Source organism: Limulus polyphemus, unplaced genomic scaffold, assembly GCF_000517525.1.
Source record: "Limulus polyphemus unplaced genomic scaffold, Limulus_polyphemus-2.1.2 Scaffold1321, whole genome shotgun sequence".
Lineage (NCBI taxonomy): Eukaryota > Metazoa > Arthropoda > Merostomata > Xiphosura > Limulidae > Limulus > Limulus polyphemus.
Window position 1 is genome coordinate 150647 of NW_013666931.1, and position 22084 is coordinate 172730.

Sequence of the window (22084 nt, forward strand, 5' to 3'; positions counted from 1 at the left end):
CACTAATTATAGCGAACTACTAATAGACACTCTTTTTGGTGCATCACATTGGTTGTATTTATAGCCGTGGGAAGGTTTTCTAGAAAATTCAGATTACGTAACAATACAATTTAAGTGTTTACATACACACATATTGTTGATTATTACTCTCAAGAATCTTCTACAACTTTGGAGAATAGGCGGGAGTTTTGCAATACATATTTAACACTATAAGTTATGCATGTTTTAAAATATAAACTTAATCTAAACAAATGTTGACATTAAAATAAATATATAATAACAAATTCGTTACATCACGTAAAGAAGACTGATATTCCTGACTAGAAGTGACAACTTTCTTTAACAAATACCTTTTTACCATCCTTTCATTCCCATTTTTGTGGATGGCTCAAAATTAAGTGATTCTGTGAGCTCTGCCAGGGCTTGTTGCAGTTTTGCTCTATAGTTGTTTAGAGGATTCCATCTACAGATTTGGTTTTTACTTTGAGTTGTATACAATCTCACTTGCTCGGATTACAAAGTAGCTAAGCATTACACTAATTTTACTATCTATGCCAATGTGCTTAGCTCTTTGAAGGCCTTACAGTAACTTTTAATGTCAGTTCTAACCCTAATTGTATTGAATATTTAGAAAAGACTGAACCATTCCTCACTGTCATCTATGTCTATCCAGTTTTTTCTGGATTCCTGGCCATATTAGGATACAAGAAAATGAACCTACTGACATTACAGCTGTTCATCAAAGCAAGGTTTGGGCTGGTTGGCAGGTGATTTGGGGTGAGCAAAACGTTTGAATAAGCCTTTCCAGATAAAACTTACTATCAGTGATTGGCCCCCTAGTTTATGCAGGGATCAGAGGGAGGAAGGCGTCTTCACAAGGCTCCATATTAAACATAGTTTTATTATTTATAATTTTCCCTTATAAATGAGTGGTCTGATAATTGCCTCAAAGGTTATTAGTGTAAACATTGAACTTTTTGATAAGCTGGCTGTTCTGTCAATAGTTCAGTTGAAGTTATTGATCCACAGTTGCTTTTGGCAGACCCCATAAGGTGAGAAATTTGATCAGTTTTGATTTCAGATAATTCAGTTATTGATTGATCTGTTTACTGTGGTAGATTGAAAACTACTTGTTTTTTTTGAAAAACTTTATTTAATTTCCTATAAAATAATTAAATTTGGCAGAAACCAGAAATCGAAAACTTGAGTACTTACACTGCAAAATATAGCAATTCTGGCCTTTGAGTAGCCGTACACTTCATTGATAGTGAGATTGATACTCTGAAAGCTCTGATACAGCTCAGACAATACCCCCAAAATGTCTCCTAACACAGTCAAGGCAGTAGGATACTGTTGATCTATAAGCTTTTTGAAATAATACTTTCCTACAGGATCATTATTTTTATTCACTTCCACAGTGAAATAGTCCACTTGTATAACATAATTTCTACAAAGAGTGTTTACAGCAATATGGCATAATAACCAGTACATTTCATTCAGTGCTCTGAATGATAATGCACCAACTTCTGATTCATTTGCCATTCTTCAAACTTAGATTTCTTAACTCTTTCAGCATGGGTTCAGTCCCTGGGACTGACCTCTTAACCATTTTGTTCTTGTAATAGTTTCATGCTATAACTTTTAAATTAGTAAGCGAATTAGTTAACGAAATTTGGCAGATTATCAGTAAACATTACAATACTTTCATATGCATAATATCAATTTTTATTATTAAGTCTTAAGGTTTGTAAAACAGTGTTTTTTTTTCTTTTCACATATTGCCTATCCAACATGCAAAGTAATTTTCATTTTAAGATTAAAATACTTTTATGTATCAGAAAATTTTCTAATTTCACATGAAAAATCTTTATAATGTCCAGATAGTTATCAAACGTTTCTTAAGAAAAAAACTTTATATTTTATGTTATTTTCAGTAACGAATTTCTGTGCAGGTTTGGTCGATTTGACCAGTCTTATAACCACATTAAATAAATTAGGAAATAAATATAAATTATGCCTTTTTGTTCTCGAATGACTACAAATTATAACACGAAAATATAAATGTTTAGATTAAATAGCTTAAATCTCATACCATTATATATTTATAAATATTTATTATTTTTATTATATTGATCTTTTGAGCCATGCCTGGCTAACAGTACAATACAATAACACGGTGCACATGCACTCATGTTACCATATCCAATAATATATAACTGACCTTTAGTATTTACCTTTCTTCTGATTTCAAAACTTAATGTGGAAGATTAATATTTTATTTAGTGCAATGTCAGTGCTCTAGTCAACTATCAGCTTATAAAATCAGTAATCATGTACCACTGCTACTGTTTTGCTTTGGATTACAGCATTGATGTACTGTATAAACTCATATGCATAGTTCTTGCTTCTTCAGCTGGTAGGAAGATTAACATATGTCACTAGGTGGTCACAAATGCATTGCTCAGACCACATGAATAAAGCTATTTTTATAGCAAGGAGCATATTGTCTATGAGAATTTTTATTTCATCTGTATTTTCTCTTTGATGCCCCCCCCCTCATTTCAATATGCTTTTGTTGGCTTTTAGTAGACTCGGTTAGTAAATGCTGAATTCCAAGAATAGTTTTAACTACATCTACGTGAACTTTCTGAAATAAGTGATGTTTTAAATAGTCCAGTTTTCATTCAGTACATTTTTTACTAGTTTTAAATTTCCCCTTAGCTATTACAGAATTTATACATGACTCCAATGCTGACTGAATATAAAAAAATATCTCCCAGTCTCAAGAGCTCCTTTCATGAAACTTCAGTTGTTTTGGTTTCCACAATTTGCAAAAGCGACTCATCTTTAAATACTGAACTGCAATTTTTTTCAGCCACTGTTGGTGCTTGTATCTCATCCTTATAATTAGACAATGTATTGTTTGAATAAAGTATTTTTTCATACTCAAACCTGAAATGTTAGCAACTGACACAACTATGTGTGTGGTACAAACTGAGAGGAATTTGTGCACTTTAAAGGGAATGTTTGTTTGGAGCTGTGGTGACAATGATCCTTAAAAAAATTACAGCTCCCTGACTGCTGACAAGTGCAGGCAGATTTTGATACATTATGCCATCAACATGACTCATTTGTTGAGGATTCATTTTCCAACAAGACAGTGACCTCAAGCATACAGCAAATGTGGTAAATGATATCTTGAAAGCAAAGAGGCCAGTGGAATGCTCACAACAATGGCTTGAACTAAACAGAGTTCTTATATGAAGTTTCTTGAGGCTCTTTAACTGTATGAAAACTGATAAGGTCAAAAAGGCAACCATATGACTTGGCTGGATTCTGGGAAGTAATATGGGACACTTGGAACTGTATTTTACTTTTACAATTGTTCTTTGATAAACTATGTGGCAGTATTAAAACATGATGTAACGTTGTGTGTAAAGCAAAGAGTGCATAAACAAAATGGTACTGTGTGTCTTGCTCACTCTTCTTTTGTATTTTCTTTGATAATGTTTTATACCATTAATACATTCAAATCTAGTTGTCATTACTTGTTTTTGTGATTCCTGTATATGTATTGCTTGTGTGTTTCCATAATTATTTCCATTACTGTAACATATGGCATTGTTTTAGTCGAATGTATCATCTATATTTAGATTATCTTTAAAAACAAAAAAATTTGGAATGACATTTAGGTTTGACTGAATAAAACTAATCTAAATTTTTAATACAACAAAGTTTGGTGGTAGCTTCACAGGTGTACCCATGTTCTAAGGGTAGTTTTGTTTTTCGTTTTTTCAGTTTGTGATTGGCTAAATTGATTTAAATATTACTGTCATTATTATTAAAAATAAATGAGCTGCAGCAGTTTATCATTAACAAACAACCACTGTCATTTATTAATTAAAATAAAACCTTTGTACTACAAGTGAATAAATAACAAATAAACTACACAGTAACACAAAATAGCATTTTTATGAAATTTTTGGTTCTTAATATATAAAATAACACCCTTAAAAAAAAGACATGGCATACTCTTTTAAGGTTTAGGCTATTGGGAATTACATCCTGGTAAATTGTGTTGAGTGTCTGTTCTTGACAGTGGAATATGTAAAGAACCCCACTCACATACTCATTACTAAGCACAAAATGGCTAATAAACGACTGGTACAAAAACAACTGAAGTAACAGTGGTATTTTGAGATTTCTTATGTTTATTCAATATTCAGGATTAATAATACAAAATTATACTTAATATATTAATATGGACAAATTAGTGACAAATAAAACTGTACAAAACCAGTTAATTCTGTTAGCTTTTATAAGGTAATAGAATATTACAAGAAGGTTCAGAGAACTAAGAATCTCCATCATATTTTACCAAGCACTGAATATCATTTTAAGGACAAATTTAAAAAAAAATGAAAAGAAATGATAATAAGGGTAATTAAACATAGTTTTAAGTGCTTTGTATTAAAATGATTTTGAATATGCAATTTAGTAAGTCACATAACAACCACAGCTGATATAGTCTTAGTGAAAAGGAATGTATCAGAACTACATTTTAACATTGTTTGACATTATATATGCAATGTTATGCTACCAAAAATTGATTTCTTTTGGAAAGGATACATAACATTTTTCTGGCTTAAAATATTAATATATTCAGATTATAAAGGTGTGTTTAGGTCAGTAGTTTAGAATTTCAAAAACATGGATACCACTCATACTTTATGGCATTGTAAAACAAAGGAATATGGATCAACTTGGGGAACTGGGACCATCCAGAAAGAGACCTTCAAGAATTTGTATGCTAGTTGTGATAAGCAAGTGTGGCTTCTTATAACAGGTAAGAATCCATGAACACGAAGGTCAGTGACAAAAAACACCCACAGTTCCCAGGCAACAATATGCAACATAGTGAAGAAGGATCTCTGTCTAGAAAAGCAACATAAGTCACATGTACATAAGTTGCTTCTACTACATATTAGTTCATTATCACATACTTCAAGCAGCTGCTTGAGAGTGAAATGGGTATTCATACTATTCCATATGAAGACATACATACCTGTCGAGTAACTTGCTGCAGTCAGACTGTTGAAGTAAGAGCTGAGATACAATTGCCCTTGTACACTTGAAAGATTATGGAAAGACTGCAAGGAGGAGGGATGTGCTTTGAGCATAATAGTCAGGCTTTGAACTTGTCGTTAAATCATGTGTACCCATCTACATGTTATCTCATCAGTAGTGATCAATCTCTTTCTGTAATTGAGTATAATAGTCATACGACCCTACAGGGCTATTGCGAATATACATGGTCGTCAGATAGAGCATAACTGGACAAAACGACATGGACTGTGAGATTGTGATGAAGCTCCAAAATCATTGTAGTATAATGTACTCAACCTCTGTATTTGTTTTTCAGATAAATATACAGTGAAATCCTGTTTACAGTATCCTTTATCATTAAAAATCAATGAAAGTGTATTCATGATGCTCCTTCCTTAAAAATTAATTGGCTGAAACCTGTTCTGTGTAGTAGGGCATGTTATTTTCAAGGCTTTATACTCATAATACATAGAAGAGCTTGGGAACACTTAGCAATGAGTCAGTTGTCAGGTCCAATGCAATAATCTAAGCCAGTGAATTATGAGTTTTTGAATATGTATACAAGTCAATTTTTATGGTATTGGAAATTTTGTACACAGATTTAGAAATAATAAGCTACACAAAAGTTTAGTGGTTGAAATTTGATTTGATTTTAGTTACATAAATGTTATCTCTTCATCATAAAACATGAGTTGTTATATACTGTTTGTGAAGCAGACATATTTACTTTGAAATTTTTAAGGTAATATGCTGGATTAACCCTCCATATTAACAAATGATATATTTGCAGTTGGCTGCCAGGCTTGGAACTTGTCATTAAACTGATGTCATGTGTACCTGTCTGCATGTTATTTAATCAGTGCTGATCAATCTCTTTCTGTAATTTATCTTTCTCATTGAATAGCAGTGTCATTTTGTTTATCAGGTATTGTTCAAGTCACCTGTTGTCTTGAACTTTACTAAAAAAATATGCCCTTACCCTTGTAGGAAGTTTTCTTAAAATTTAATTTTCTTTAGGGTTGAAGAAATTTCTTCAGCCTTACATATAATTGTATACAATGTAAATCAATTTTCAACTTAGCATTGTTTTTGAGGATTTATTAGTCTAGATTTAAAACTTATAATGCTTCTTTTACCAATTTCTTTACTCAAACTATAAGAAACAGCCATCCAAGAATTCCCTTTTTTCAGTAACAAAGCTGACACACATAAAAGAATTGAAAAACCACTGCATTTACTTAGAGATATATTTCTTGGATTCGTTTTGAATTAAACCTTTGACAGTTTTAAACTCTCACTTCTCTATTTTTTAGACTGTTTTGGGGTTCTGTGATTTTCTTTAATTTTTGTATTTACTATTGCAGCTTCTATTTCCAAGGACTTACTGTAAATTAGAGCTTGGAAATAGTTTTATCATCAAAGTATTCCAAAATTCTTACAGTCCGCAGGGCTGGATTCAGGTTTAGTGGGGCTCTAGGCCCAGGTAATATTTGGGAATAAAAATAATAATAATGATGATGATAATAATTACTCACTCTTGCCTCTATTCTGCTAGTTTTACAAATCATATTATTTTTACTTGGGTGGCTGGCAGGGCCCTAGGTGACGTATGCTTTAATCCAGTACTGACAGTCAGATTGCAAGCTATTGATAATTTCCACTGTACTTCTTATATCTATATGTAAAATGATTTTTATATGTATGTAAAACAATATCTCTTGTTAATATCAGAGTTTCATTATTTTAACAATTTTTCACTCAAGAGATAATTTTAAGTGTTTTTTGAACTCAGTTATATTTAATTTTTTAAGTATGGGATACAGATCTGTAAAATGACAAAACTACACCTGAAATACCTGTAAAGCTAGTGTTTATTTGTAAGATATATTTTTTTAAATTTTCATTTAAAAAAAATCTTAGTTAGAGTTTGTATTACATATATTCCTCTTATGCAATATTGACATAAGTTATTTCTTTTCACCCACGTTAACATGCCTTCAGGAAGAATCTCATATTTTAAAATTTAACACATATCATATCAGATACCAATGAAGAAGATATTTGTTAAAGGATATTTTGAATTAATAGCTGCTTCAGCTTCTTTTTCTTTGATTTTCTCTAATGCTTTACTTCCTATCCTACAGTATCCTGAACTTTTCTCTGGAATTCTTGCTCCTTGGAAAGGGCTCTTACTTTATGGGCCTCCAGGTACATATACAAGTTTATATCCTATCCTGTAGTGTTGTTCGTTTTTCCATGGTATGATATTACACGTGTACTAATAATACTCTGTTTTGTTGTCATACTTTACAGTCCTGTAGTCTAATGGAACTTAAATATAAAGTGTCTCACATTTACCATTTCTATGTATTATCTCATGTTTCATTGCATGTTTTCTGGAAACTTCTTTTGTTAATATATTTCAGGCTTGTTACTTCTCCATTTTTTCATGAAGTTTTGGACATGATAGCATTATTCAGTTAGTACTTCACAGCCAAAACAATAACAAGTAATGACAGGGATTAGAAGTCTGCCAGCATTTTCTGTAACTTAGTGTCATCAAATTAAATTTGATGCTCTTTTGTATTGCATTTGTATAAAGGGTTTTCCAAAACATACATACCTTCACTGACACTTATAGCTAAAGCTATTTCTCGAACTTCTTTACCATCTAATGTTGTGTTCGCTTGCTCCAGTCTTTATATACCCCTCTCGACTGCCCTTGCCAGTATCTAATTTGCAAAACTTTATGCCAGTGGAGGTAAGTATGTTTGGAAATACATTTTCAGATAAGGAAAATGATAACTTTTATGTGTTAATGTATGTTGAAATATTTGTGTCATAGCTCTTTTAACAACCAATACATTTAAAATATAGATTAAAAAAGAAAAAAACAGATTATTAGTCTATTGTATGAGTGAAGAAGGATGTTAAGAATTGAGTAGAAAATATACTAAGCCCTTATAAAGTGTTGAGAATGGATTTTTAACAAGATACTGTAATTAAGAAGTTAAAATTCCAAAACATTCTTACCTCCACTGCCACTTATAGCTATTACTTGACCATCAGGGTTTCTTATTTGCCCATCTAAGCAGTAGTCTGATTTTTTCTTGCTTGCTTGCTCCAGTTTTTTATACCCCACTCAGTTGGTGATATTTGTCTGGTGATACTCTCCACCTACATCAATGTGGCCTCTGTCCTGGTACTGTATATAAGCACTTTATTGAGATAATTTTATTACTTTTTCTCGACAAAGCATCACAAACAGTATTATGATCTTTTAGAGATACTTTGAATATTATTGTGTTATCTAGTTGATTTTGTAATAATAATAATAATAATTAAAAATATATGTATATTTTTTCTTTCTTCCGATTGGCAAGCCAATTATGGTATGAATTCCAGATTATTAATTCCAGCAAGGAGGCCAATTGGGTCTCTTCTTTTCCATCTTTGATATCTAGCATCACAAAACAATTGGTGGTGGTGGGGGGGGGGGGTCACTCAGTTGAGACTGTCAGTGATCTTATTCATAGTTAGATGAAGACATATTTGGATCTGTGGTGGTCCTCTGAGGGTGATCCTCGACATTTTCGAGAGACTTTAGATTACTCATAGTGCCGGGGTCTGGGGTTCAATTTCCTAGAGTGGCATGGTAGATGGCCTACAGTTGCTTTGCTCTAACAAAACAACTTACTTCACCATGGTCTTTAAATTACCTATGAAAACGAAAAAGAGGCCACTTTGGGATAAGCTGTCTTTGATTTGTTTTTATTCTGTTGGTTCCTTGAGTGTGTGATGTTTTGGGCTTTTTCCTGGTTGCTTTTGAGTTTGCAACTTAATTAATGGCTGAAAAGTCTAGGAGTGAAGTTTTTTTCTCCATACACGTTAGACCTTATCGACACATTGTCGGTACTTTGTGATTTTGCATACCATCACCAGGTGGAGACATTTTTCCAACTCTCAGATAATATCTGCTCCTCGAATTTTGGGGTTCTAAGTCGGAGTTTGTAGTTCAACTATATTGGTCTATGTCCCCTGATGGGACAGAGTAAGTCTATGAACTTACAATTCAACTTCAACATTTGTTTCCTTTCACTTCACTTTCTTAGAAGACTCTCAGGATCACTAGTTTCATTGAGGACGAGTTGGATTCATTGTTATCATGCACGTTGGTTCAATTTTCGGCTTCTACATTCCTCCTGGTTGTTCTTGGGTCATAAGGGGTCATAGTTCTGCCCTTATTTATGTGTACCGACATCAGCTCCTTGGTACATTGGTACTCAGAATAGATTCTGTCTATATCCAAGGTTTCTACTGCTTAGTCGGATCACCAGCAGTGTCTGTGATTATTGTTTACCTTCAGGAGCTGTGGGGGCTCGGTTCCTAAAATTTCTGGACATGTGGTTATCTTAACTATCAGTCCAGAAGCTCTGCAGGTCCTTGGATTACAACTGGTCTTTAAGTTCGTATCCTCCCCACTATTAACCACCCAACCTGTAGGGTTTCCATCTCCCACAGTTCATTGGGATTTGGAACTTAGTTCTAGGGTTATCTGGGTCTGGTTGGTCTGTGGGTAGTGAAAGAGTTGAACTAGTTCTTCAGAGTTTTTATTCCTGTTAGTTGTTGGGCCTATGAAGACAGGAGATTGGTGTCTAGTCATCGATTTTCCTTGTCTATATCAATGCTTAAATTCTCCAAGGTTCACAAGTTAATCATTCCTCAATCTGTGTTGGCTTTTTTACTGGGATTCTAGATGTCCACTTGGTTGTAGTTGGCTCCTATCTGCACTTTGCCTTAGCGTTTGTGGTGCACAAGGGTCAGCTACTGAAGTTCTGGTTTTTTTTCCTTTGGTCTTGCATAGGCTTAACATGGGTTCTGCTGTATCACTTGAGTTTTCTTGGCCCTTCATTCCATTATACTGTGCACACACCATACCATAGATGACTGGTTACTGCTGGCAATATCTCGTCAATTGTTAGACCATCTTGCTTCTACTTTCAGATACAACCAAGGCAGGCTTCTCTTTTGGGACTGCGACATCTATTCTTGCTCCAATTCAACATGTCATCAGCCTGTGGTATTTTTTTTATTTCTCATCTCTCAGTTGGGCTCTGCTGTCTCCCATCCAGAATAGGATGCCACACTCATACTCACCTCTCTTTCTCCCACTGCACAGATAGTTCTTTCTCTTCTGGGAATGTGGGCCTTACTCGAATCCCTCGTGCCTTTGTGAAGAGAACACAAGCAATCCTTTTATTGGTTTTTAAGCGACCAGGGATCTTACACATCTATTTCCTGGTTCTCCAATTTCTTTAGTCAGGATCATTCCTTCATTTTTAGGGGCTAAGTCGGTACACTACTACAAATTGTGTTCCTGTACTGCCACCTCATCCAGAGTTCCATTCTCTTCACAAATGTCTTGCCTCAGGGATGGGGTACATATATTTACAGTCAGAAATTTCAGAGTATTCATGAGCAATGAGGATTCCCTACACAGTGTTTTCATCCTTCTTGCTCTTCAACAGGTAAGGTATCATGGTCTGGGCTTTTTAAGGGTTAAATTGTCATGCTCCACCCTGACTATTCCATGGTGGTGTCTTATGTTTGTCATCAAGGAGGTATGTGGTCTAGGGTTCTTTATTTTTGAATTTTGGACCTCTTTTCTCAGGAATAGTCTTATCTTATCACCCTTCTAGCTTTCAATGTTTCACGGGTGCTACCTGTGGTAGGAAGTCCATTTTCTCAATCCAAACAGATTATCTGACAGAATAGATTTTGCATCACAAAGTTCAGTTGGATTGACTCTCATTTTGTAACTCTAAATGGTGGGTTGGCCTCTCATTGAATCACCCAACTACTGGAAATTTCGTCTCCAGTACCTCATCTTTGGGCATTTAATCAGTGTTTTCCATCAGGACAGGACGGGATTACCTCTCTAAACCTTCTCTACACTTCATATGTTACCCAGGATATGAAATATGATTTGTTTCAACCCATTGTCAGATCCTGTTGATTGCATCAGATTGGTGGCTACACCTAGGTTTCTGCTTCTGTGGTGCCTTCTGGTGTTTCCAACTCTTCTACTTCTTTTTTTAGGTTCTCTCTGTGGAGGTAGCCAGGATAGGACATGGTGCACCCGGTTTTCCAGAAGCTCAAGCTTCTGGCATAGAGGTTTAACTTCTAAGGTTTACATGTATCTGTCTCAGTTTCTGCTTAGTCCGAAACTCACTTTTGTCAAGAGTAATGACATGCATATTGGCAATGTTGTATTGAGAGGAGGTTGAATTCTTTTCAATCAGTGGTGTCAACAATAACTTCTTTTTTTGACTCGGCTTTTGACAAAAGTTTTTGCATCTTTTACATTCGCTATTGTTTATGGCAGCCTTTTTTTGAGCTCCCAGTATTTTCCACATTTCTCACATTGTTTTGGGTAATTGGTCCCAAATAACCATTCCAGTTACTTAACAGGTAGATTTAGGTTATGTGTTCTTTCTCTACACTTGTTTGTGATGTAACTCTTATATGACATGTATCCCATTCATCTGCAGGTTAATTTTTTTGTGGCTGCTAACCTATGGACATCACCGGTCTGAGTGATTTGTGATGTTTGTCCACAAACCACTTTCTCATTCTCTCTACATCCTCAGACCAGTTCTTCTTACACAACACTCTGTCAAACAGGAAAGGGTTCAGTCCTTTTCTCCGATTCATCTGCTCACTGTTTCTCACTATGTCCAATCAGATTTCGATCTCGGTTATATTCAGTGGGGGTTTTTTTGCCTGTACTTATACCTTTAGAGACACTAGACAACACTTTTTATTCTGGGCTCTCTTTGAAGGTGAAGTATTTTCTGTGAAACATGCCTTATCAGATTTCTCTTTTCTATGTCCTTAGCAGCCTGGTCAAATTGCCCGCTGGAGGTCACTATGCAAACTGATATGTGGACCTTCCTTAATACCTTTATCTCGTATTATTTGCCTGATCTGGCAGTCTCTTCAAATATGGATTTTTGCCTACCCTCTGTAGCTATCTTAACTATATCTGTTAGATTATTCAGAGGGGTGAGTATTTTTATTTCTACCTTTCAGGGTCCCTTACCTTGTTTTCACAGGATCTCTTTCTGTGGCAAGTGTTGTCCAGACAGGTTTGCTTTTATCAAACCCATTCCACACTAGCAACCACTATTTAACTATAATTAATACAAGTTGCAACAGGCTCTGTAGAAATGAGGTGTTCCATAAGACCACCTAGGAGCTCATCAGGTGGTATTACCATACTGTGCTGGACTACCACTCATGGACTATCATGAGTAAAGCTAAAGTTGGGTGCTATCCTACCCAGGTCCCTGGATTTTTTTTTCAGATGTCAGTAGGAGTGGCACCAGCCAGTTCAGATTTTTTTATCAGTATCAGTTCAGTATATTGTTCTTAAAAGGAAGTCCACCATCTCCTCATAATTCTGAATGCAGAGTGGTCCCATCCTGGGCGCATGGTTGAGCACAGATGTTCCACATCCACCCCATAATTCTGGGGGCAGGTGGAAGGCTCCTTGCCCACTCAGTTGGGGAGTGAGGATGAATGTTCACAATTCCAGACGAATGAGTTCTGTTCCTTTGATTGAGTAAAGCATACACAATCCCATCATTCCAAGCCTGGGGTGTTCCCTTTCTGGCTTCTTCAAATGGAGAAGGTTTGTCCATTTAGGTGTTGCTTATCTTCTCATCATGATTCTGGTGGTTTGAAATGCATCACTCAATGGCTACAGGTTGGAATACAATCAAAAGTATATATATATATAACATTGCGGTCCAATTGCCCTAGCCACCAATGTGGGATATAGGGACCAAGACCCCTTAATTCCAACCCCAAGTAGTGGAACCTCGGCTGTCTGGTTGTGGCTGGCCTATAATGATGATTACTTGTATACAGTTCCATCCTTGGTACAGGAATTAAGTTCAGAGTGAAGAGCACTGGTATACCACTCTTATCGTGGTACACCTATGATTTCTGCAGATGCTTTCTGTATGGATAATGCCCTCACCAGACCCTCCATCTTCTCAATATGGGATTCTAGCTATAAGTGGCAGTGGAGTTAAGTATGTTTTGGAAGTTAACATTTTTCTAAATTGAAAATGTATTTCCAATAATCCTTATCTCCGCTGACACTCTCCCACCCTTCCTCCCCAGTAAGAGCTGGCGTTAGGGGCTGGGATGGTGTCAGTCTCGAAAAAGTGATAAAATTATTTGAATGAGGTACTTATATACAGTACCAGGATAGAGAGTGCATTGATATAGGTAGAGAGTGTCACGAAACAAATATCTCATGAGACAAATGTCACCAATGGCAATTGAGTGGGGTATAAAAGACTGGAGCAAATGAGAAAAACTCAGGCTAATGTTTAGTTGGGCAAAGAAGAAACTATGGCAGTTGAGTAGTATTATTGGAAATACATTTTCAATTTAGAAAAATGTTACCTTTTGAAGCTCAAGGCAATGCCAATTGAAAAGTTAGGAATGAGCTTTATAATCTGTTCTTTAATATTTTTGAGTATTAAGAATTATGTTGTTGTTGAAAACAAAACATTATAATAGCATTGTCTTGTAATACTAAAATTTATAGACAAATAAGAATAAACCTAGCATGTGTTTAATATTATTCTTGCTGCAAAGATTGGAAAAAGAGTTAATGATTTCTATTCAAGTTGTACATCTTTTGAATACATTTGTATTTCTAACATATTCAGTCTGTCTCATTTTCAGTTCTAGAATTTTAAAGAAAGCATAAGAATAAAATATATAATTTTTTGAGCAGTGTAGATACATGATCATTCTTCCACATAGAAAAGTAGAATTGGTGATTGATATTATGGTTTTTAAAGCTAAGTTTACAGTTGATTTTTCTTACAACAATTTATTTTGTGTTCATTTTGTGCATATCACAAATTCTCCAATTTGTTAAAAACTTCCATGAAGCTAGTCAACTTTTTAAGGTATGTCTAATAGATTTAATAGGTTGCATTTTGTTCCTTATATAACTCCTTCATTTTTTCTATAGGAACTGGAAAAACTTTGCTTGCCAAGGCTGTGGCTACAGAGTGTAAAACCACTTTTTTTAACATTTCTGCATCAACCATTGTCAGTAAATGGCGTGGGGATTCTGAGAAACTAGTTCGGGTTAGAATACCTTTGTATTGAACTGTCTTAATATTTTGTTATATTAAATTATGACAATTCATTGCTTACTTGATTTTCCTAATTCTTATTGTGTAGTTAAGGTACTTGTTAAAGCTTGATTTTTACAGACTGTATTTAGTTCTTATACCCTATTCAAAAAAAACATCACAAAAATAAAAGAGACAAAAACAGCTAAAATTAAAAACTAAAATGTTGAGAGAATATGAAAATGTTTATATAAGTTGTATTTGAAGCTTTTTCAACCACTGACAGTCCTTAATATTCTATGCAGTTTCTGCATGGAAGAATATTTTAGTAGTCAATATAAATAAGTTACCTAAACTAGTGGGGCACTCAGTAGAGTGCATACCTCTGCCATGCAGTGTTGATCATAATCAGCTCTCAGAAACTACGAAAATGTGTTCAAACATACATCTTTTTCAATGGACATGGACCATTTTTGGCAGGAGAATGAGGAATAGTATTCCTACGCAAGTCCACCAAGTTTCATAAAAATCCGATCACTTTTGACTGAGTTATAAAGCAAAAATAGTGTGAAAAATCAGTCCCCATGTTAAAAGATAGGGTGGTTTGGGATTTTCGTGACCTTGACACTCCAAAAACTAATAACTTCTAAGCTGGGTCATACTTCAAATGTATATAAACTTTCATCAAAATCCATGCAACTGTTTTCAAGAAATCTTGCTGACAATCACACACACACACACACACACAGGTGTGAAAACATAACCTTCATCCACCTTCAGTGGTGGAGGTAATTATGAGTGAAAAGTAAAATTATTCACAAAATAAACATAAATTGGCTTAAACTGATCAGCAGAACTTTGATGTAAAGTGTCATGAGGTCAGACCTGAAGCTTGTGTTATAATATAAGTTCCAAATTTAACAATACTAAAATGTGTGCAAGTCTTTTGAGAAAGCCAAGCTAGAGGTAAACATTTGATTATGAGTTAAAAATTATATTAAATATTGCGGAATATTTTATGTCCTTTTCTTTGTCATTTTATGTTACATTTATTAATTATTCCATTCCACAGGTATTGTTTGAACTTGCACGTTTTCATGCACCCTCTACAATATTTCTGGATGAGCTTGATTCTTTGATGGGTCACAGGGGAGGATCTTTAGTCAACAGGTATGTTTCATTTTTTGAACACAAACAAAAAAATTAAGACTTTTAGGCTTCTACAACAAGTTTTTATTAATTAAAAACAATACTATATTATCTGTTTTATATTATGTTTTCTTCAAACTTTGTTTATGGAAAGTTTGACTGGTTAATAGAAGAACTTGTACTGCATTGCATTCTGTTGGAGTGAAGAGAAACATTAACCAATTTTTAGAATTTTCTGAGTGTTAAATGCCGATACGTAATACACGAAAGTGTTTTATACATATGCAAAAAACAACTCCAAATAAACATTTAAGATGTGTACATATATCAAATTGTTCAGTGCATAAGATTTAAATACAGTTATAATAATTTAGTTTATGTGTTTGACATATTACTTGTCTTGTAACTTAACATTTAATTGAAAAGAAGTTACTACTTTTAGAAAGACCAAGAAATAACAAAATTAGGTATTGTATGATACAAAATCTTTATTATCTTTTAAAAGTTGTATTTCCTGTAACTTACCTGCATTGTATGTTAAAGGTGACTTTTAGATATTTAACAGTCATCATTGTTATTATATAGAACATTATCTGTGTCACTCTTTTATATAAAAGTGATCATAGCTGTGGTTAGCATTCAGCTTTTGAGATATGAAAGAAAATCTTGTCAGATTTTAATTTAAACAGATTGGTACTTCTGACTAATTTCCTAGTGTTATATTACTAGTTGTTTCTCATTAAGCACCTAGTTACATAAAGTTTTAGTAATTTCTTCACTAAATTAATTGAAAAAAAATTTAAAGTTTTAAGTTACAAATGAATGTATTTTAAAAAATATAAGTTTGAAAACAAATTGGTATTCAAAGTAAACTTTCAGTTTGACTTCAGCAATACAGTATTTGGTTTTAATACATTTGAGTTCAACTTTAACAATACAGTATTTGGTGTTAATATGTTTCGGTTTAATTTCAACAAACAAAATTTGATACTATTATATTTGAGCTTAACTTCAACAACACAGAATATGGTGTTAGTATGTTTCAGTTTGACTTCAGCACTGCAAAATTTGATGTTAATATGAAGTGAGAGGTGTCTCAGCCAAACTGCAAATACAAATGGCAAGCATCAGAGTATTCCTTGACTGCAAAGTAAAGTGTGACTTTTAACATCTAAAACCTATTGTTTGTTTTCATATGAAAATCAGTTATTCTCATTTATACACTTTCTTTTTAAAGACATCAGTTGAACATAAAAAAATTAATAACTGAAAGCTACATTTTATCTCATAAAAGTAAAATATAAATAAATAAAACCTGATTACCTAATATCATTTTTGACACCTGAGGTAGAAGAAATATGACCATTTTTATTGGCCTAATATACAACCTTATACAGTAGTATAATTTGAGAAAATGTATGTCTGTGTGTTGGGACTGCACTTAACTGCAATTATTTCTCATTGTCAGCTCTTAGTAGTTCTATCTGGGGTATTATCATGAGACAATTTAAACATTTGTGTCACTTAAGGTGCAAATATTTAAAATGTTGTTTGCAAGGAAGTTCTGTAAACAACTTTTCCAATATGAATTCAGTAGTTCTTACTTTTAGATTTCACCTTGATATTTTAATAAGTATGAAGTACTTTTCTATTTGAAAGAGAAGAAAGGAGAATGTGTAAATGAAATCAACACCAAAATGTTTGTCACACTTAAGGACATAGAAAGGTTTTTGGATAATATTACCTGATGACAACTGATATAACTCTAAATTGTAGTTCTCAGCTTGTAGTTTAGTATTTGTTAGCTATTATGAGCTTATATACTTCATAATGTGATTCTATATTATCTGTTAAAGAAGTTGATTGTTCTGATATTATTTAAAAAAAACTATGATATGTAATTATTTAATATGTAATGAGGCATGCCAAGCTATAGTATTTAATCTATGTATGCTTTGTTTTACTATTGATTGTTCTGTTTTGAAATTTAAATGGTAATAGGAGGAGGTATTCCTTATATATATAACCAGTTTCAGAAATGATTATGAATTGTGCTTTGCCTACAATATTTCTTTTACGTATAAATTGTCCCCCGGTGGGTCAGTGGTAAGTGTTTGGATTTACAAAAATAGAATCAGGGATTTGATTCCCCTCGGTGGACACAGCAGATAGTCCAATGTGGCTTTGCTATAAGAAAAATACACACACCTATGTATAAATTATTACATTAGCTCATGTAGAGATTTCACAGATATTGTTTAATCATAATAAGGTAATTTATAAATACTGTCCTATATATTTTTGTGTGATATGATAGATAATTTTTCAACGCCACCAACATTTATTGATGAGACTTCATACAGTTTGATATATAACATGTTTTTGATTCTGTCCAGTGCTTAGTAATGGGTAGTTCAAAATAAGTAAACGTAATTTGAATCATATGGAGAAATATTTATCTGGCCAACCACATTTTTTTTATATTATCAAAATTGTGGTACAAGTTTCTGCTATTGGTAGAAAGATTTTTAGTTTAGTAATGAAATACTACATTTTCAGTGAACATGAAGCAAGCAAAAGAATGAAAACTGAACTTTTGATACAGATGGATGGTTTGGCAAGATCTGATGACCTAGTCTTTGTATTAGCTGCTTCTAATATTCCTTGGTGAGTATTAGAAATTAGTACAGCAGAATATGATGCAAGATTTTTGATACTAGCTTCATATATAGGGGTTAATAAGTACATTAATGGTATCACTAAGCTCTTAAATCAGATTCTAAAAAATACATCCCTCTTATTTTTGTTCAGTAATCTTTTCTTGATCCCAAAGTGGACATAGTGACCACAGCATTGAGAGAGGACTACGTTAGTAATTTTTAATAAAAATTTATAACTGAAAGTTAAAAGAAGAAAGTATAATAATATGCCAGCCACAATACATCTGCTATATCCAGTGCTGATGAGGTCTTTTGTCCAATACCACTGCTTTTTGGGCCAACTGGGATACGACAGACATGAAAGTGGTTTAGGTGCTATTTATATTAAGAAGTTGTTTGACAACAGTTGTTATGGTGTAACCTAGATTAGGTTGGGGAAGTGTAATTTTTCATCAGTCTCTATTTATGTCACAACAAATCAGAATTATGTTAAAGATTTTTTAACAATCCATTATTTATTACCAGAAATGCTGAACAGTGTGCTTCTCTGTCATGAAATTGCTCCTGACTTCTTCTAACTGCATCTAGGTGAGCAATTTGATGTGCTTCTGTATTTTGGGCTTGTTCCTGGCTTATTCTCACTGGATCTTACCTCATAACTTGGTGAGCGAGTCTATCGTTTTCTTGCTCATGCTTTCTGTAACTTGTATCCCAATGTTTCATTTTCTTTCTCAGAGTTTCAGACTTTCTGCGTGATAAGTCACTTTTCTGTTTGGCAATTTTTGGAATCATGATTTTCATTGTTTTTTATCACTTTGTACTCATACTGAAGTAAAAAATACTTGCATAACTTATGAAGATGAGTTACTACAAAATTCCTGCAAATTTGTATGCAACAATTTCTGTATGAAGGACTTGCAATTCCTTTGGTCACAGAACAATTCAATTCAGAGCATATATCACAATGATTCTCCACTAGGAAGGCTCATTATGAAATTCTGCATTAAACTTACTTTACCACAATTTTAGAATTTTTATAAAAAATTATTTTAGTTGATAATAATATATGTATACGATTAATGTACATTATTAAAAAGGAAAGAAGTACCATTTCTCCATTAAGGAAGCACTTTAGAAAAATATATTTTAAGATAAGGTCCTATTATTTTTTTAATTTTAGCGAGGGTCTGTTTTATGACATTTTTTCATTTTGGTGTGTTATAAAGCTGTTAATGACTTATTTCTTACAAAATTGGACACATGCAGTAAATAAACTTTTTTTATAAGAGACCCGGTTGTAATGAAACTTTGTTAAGAATTTCCTCTTTTGAGGTTGAAAAATCGTGTGAAGTTTCATCCAAGTCAGTCTTAAACCATAGGAGGAGTTTTTCAGACAGACAGACATTAGCCTCTTATATATATATAGGTTTATTTTAACACCATATGTCATTGATATTATATATATTATTGTATTAACCTGCTCATTATTTGATATAATTAAAAACATGTTGTTTATTGTGAATTTATTTTATGAAATAACAGCTGTTCATTTATTATTTATACGCTCGTCTGCAGTAAAACATTAATTACTTGATTCATGTATAATATTGTTCTTGTTTTTAGTGTTTATCCATATTAATGTTGTGTATACCCATTTTGCCCATCCAGAACACATTCTGGATGTTCTTCTCCAGTAGGTGAATTGAATTAACTAGAACAAGAAGTTAGCTTTTCCAATATGGCTGAGAATGCATAAGCCCCTGTTGGATTTTTGTTTGTTTGATGTGATGGATGATGAAGCACTCCAAGGTTTTCTTCTAAGGATAACCCTGGTTTTGTAACTGACTATGCAATCAATGCTGTGGTATACAATAGTAAAAATACGTTGCTTGCAAAACATATTTTGTATTGTGGCAAAATATTTTAAGTACATGCTGCATTGGTACTCATCCTTTGCCATCTTGATGATGTCTGTGTTCCCTTTACACCACCTCCTTGTTGAAAACAATCAGAAGTTTAGAACACTATTCTGAGTCACTTTATTGCTGTGCAAAAAAACACACATTCATGAAAATGAGTCAAACTTACTCATTGATTACTTAAAGTCAGGTTGAGTATACTAGTTCCTTCTGGATTGTACACTTAAGATATTTACAGAAACATGGTATTATTAACCCTTTCGTAGAAAGTTTTAGTAATTCAGCACATTGTCTCCTTAGTGTCTTAAGCAATACTGACTTTTCAGTGTTAGTTGCAATGTTTGACTCTTGTAAGTTGACCTTGTGTAACTTTGTATTTATAAATATTAGATTGTAAAGACAAATAAAGAAATTTGATATAACAGACCTCCTAGTAAGAAGCCAGTATGCTAGAAAAAAAATAAAAAAAATATATATATATATATAAACTGAAATTTTTAACCTGTTTCAGGAAAGACTAATTTTTTTGTTTTTGTTTTTTTCTCAAAACAAATTGTGTGGAATTTTACCTTGTTTCCCCAGGGAACTAGATTATGCTATTTTGCGTAGATTGGAGAAGAGAATCTTAGTTCCATTACCAAGCATGGAAGCTCGTGCAGCTATGTTCAAACAGTTTCTTCCACAAAAGGAAAATAACAAGGGCAGTCAGAGTCATAGCTTTTTAAATTGTGATGTGGATTATGACCAGTTAGCTCAGGTATGTATTCTGTTAGAGAAACGCTGACTGTTTTGTGATGTTTCATGAGGAGATTTTTGTAAATTATCACCCAGTAATTTTATACCTGAGTGAACATTTTTTCTTCTGATATAAGGAGAGGTCTGAAGTATAGAATACTAGTATAAAAGCCCATTAAAAATGATGGGAAACCATTGTTGAATGATTAACGTAAATTATAGAATTTAACTAAAACGAATTTATCTGTACCTCCAAAATGCACTTATTTCATCAGTCTAGAAGTTATCGTGAACGAAGGTATGTGTGCACTCTGAAAGAGGCTTAAGTAGAAAACATATCTGGATATTCTGACACAAATTTTCAAGTGTTTTGGTTGTACAATAGGTAAACGATTTTTGGTAGTAATAAACGTTTATTTTTCTTTATGTTTTAAGGCCAAGTAGGTAATATACGTGTTAAAATACCAAAATAATATTTATTAATTAACATTTATTCACCACATAAAACTTTTTAAACACTAACTCTATAACATTAGTAATAGTAGGCCTATTTATAGTCTAATTTAAGCATTAGGCCTAATACATAAACTTAATTTAAGGTGTAGCTGAAACATTATTTGGTAAATTTTATTTTCCTTTTTGGCTACAACTCAATGTCATAGAATTTCTGAATTAAATTATTTTGCTGTTAAATCACCGAAGTTATATGTGAAAAAAAAGAATAAAGTAACAAACTTTTCTAACAAATCAACTTGAGTATTGAGCATTCAACATAAACACCATAGTTGGCTCAAGAACAATCAGGTGATAGTTTTGTTGCAAAGTGATATGTATATTGTTAAGCACCACCAAAAAAGGAGAGTGAAAGCATTCTCAACTGAGTGACAAAAGTAATAAACCTTTTACAATTAGTGATTTTGGATGAGGATTATTTGAAAGTTTTGTTTACTGATGTGAGCTCATCAGGTTGAATACAACAAGTAAATATTAACTGATTGCTTTGAGAGGCCACTGAAGAGAAGGAAAATCAAAAATTTTTCTATTTCTGCAATCAAAACATCAGTCAAAGATCCAACTGATATACTCGTTATCTTAAGAAACACAAGGAATCTCTTAGGACAACAGTTATATTTATTGTACACTAAGAAAAGTAATATGAATACTGTACTGTCCCATCCTCTGACAGCAGTACTGCTTTCCCTAGCAAGTGTTTAGAGCATTAAGAACTCTACAAATAAAGCAGTTATGACAGAATATTTGAAGGAAAACATCAGCAGCACACGTCCTCTTTCTGATGAAGTTGATGCAACAATTTTTGATTCCATGTTTATACTACAGTCTTTGACAAACT

The 22084-nt window shown here is 33.3% G+C and overlaps 1 protein-coding gene across 4 annotated transcripts in view; it reads left to right on the top strand.

Moving 5' to 3' along the window:
• LOC106463087 (katanin p60 ATPase-containing subunit A-like 2) overlaps window positions 1-22084 on the top strand; it is an 83186-nt gene that overhangs the window by 50161 nt on the left and 10941 nt on the right. For all 4 annotated transcript variants that reach the window (XM_013923056.2, XM_022390499.1, XM_022390500.1 and 1 more), the window contains 5 exons: window positions 7251-7314; window positions 14165-14283; window positions 15343-15440; window positions 17979-18086; window positions 20581-20755. In XM_013923056.2, coding sequence (XP_013778510.1) covers window positions 7251-7314; window positions 14165-14283; window positions 15343-15440; window positions 17979-18086; window positions 20581-20755 — 564 coding nt within the window. The remainder of the gene's footprint in view (window positions 1-7250; window positions 7315-14164; window positions 14284-15342; window positions 15441-17978; window positions 18087-20580; window positions 20756-22084) is intronic.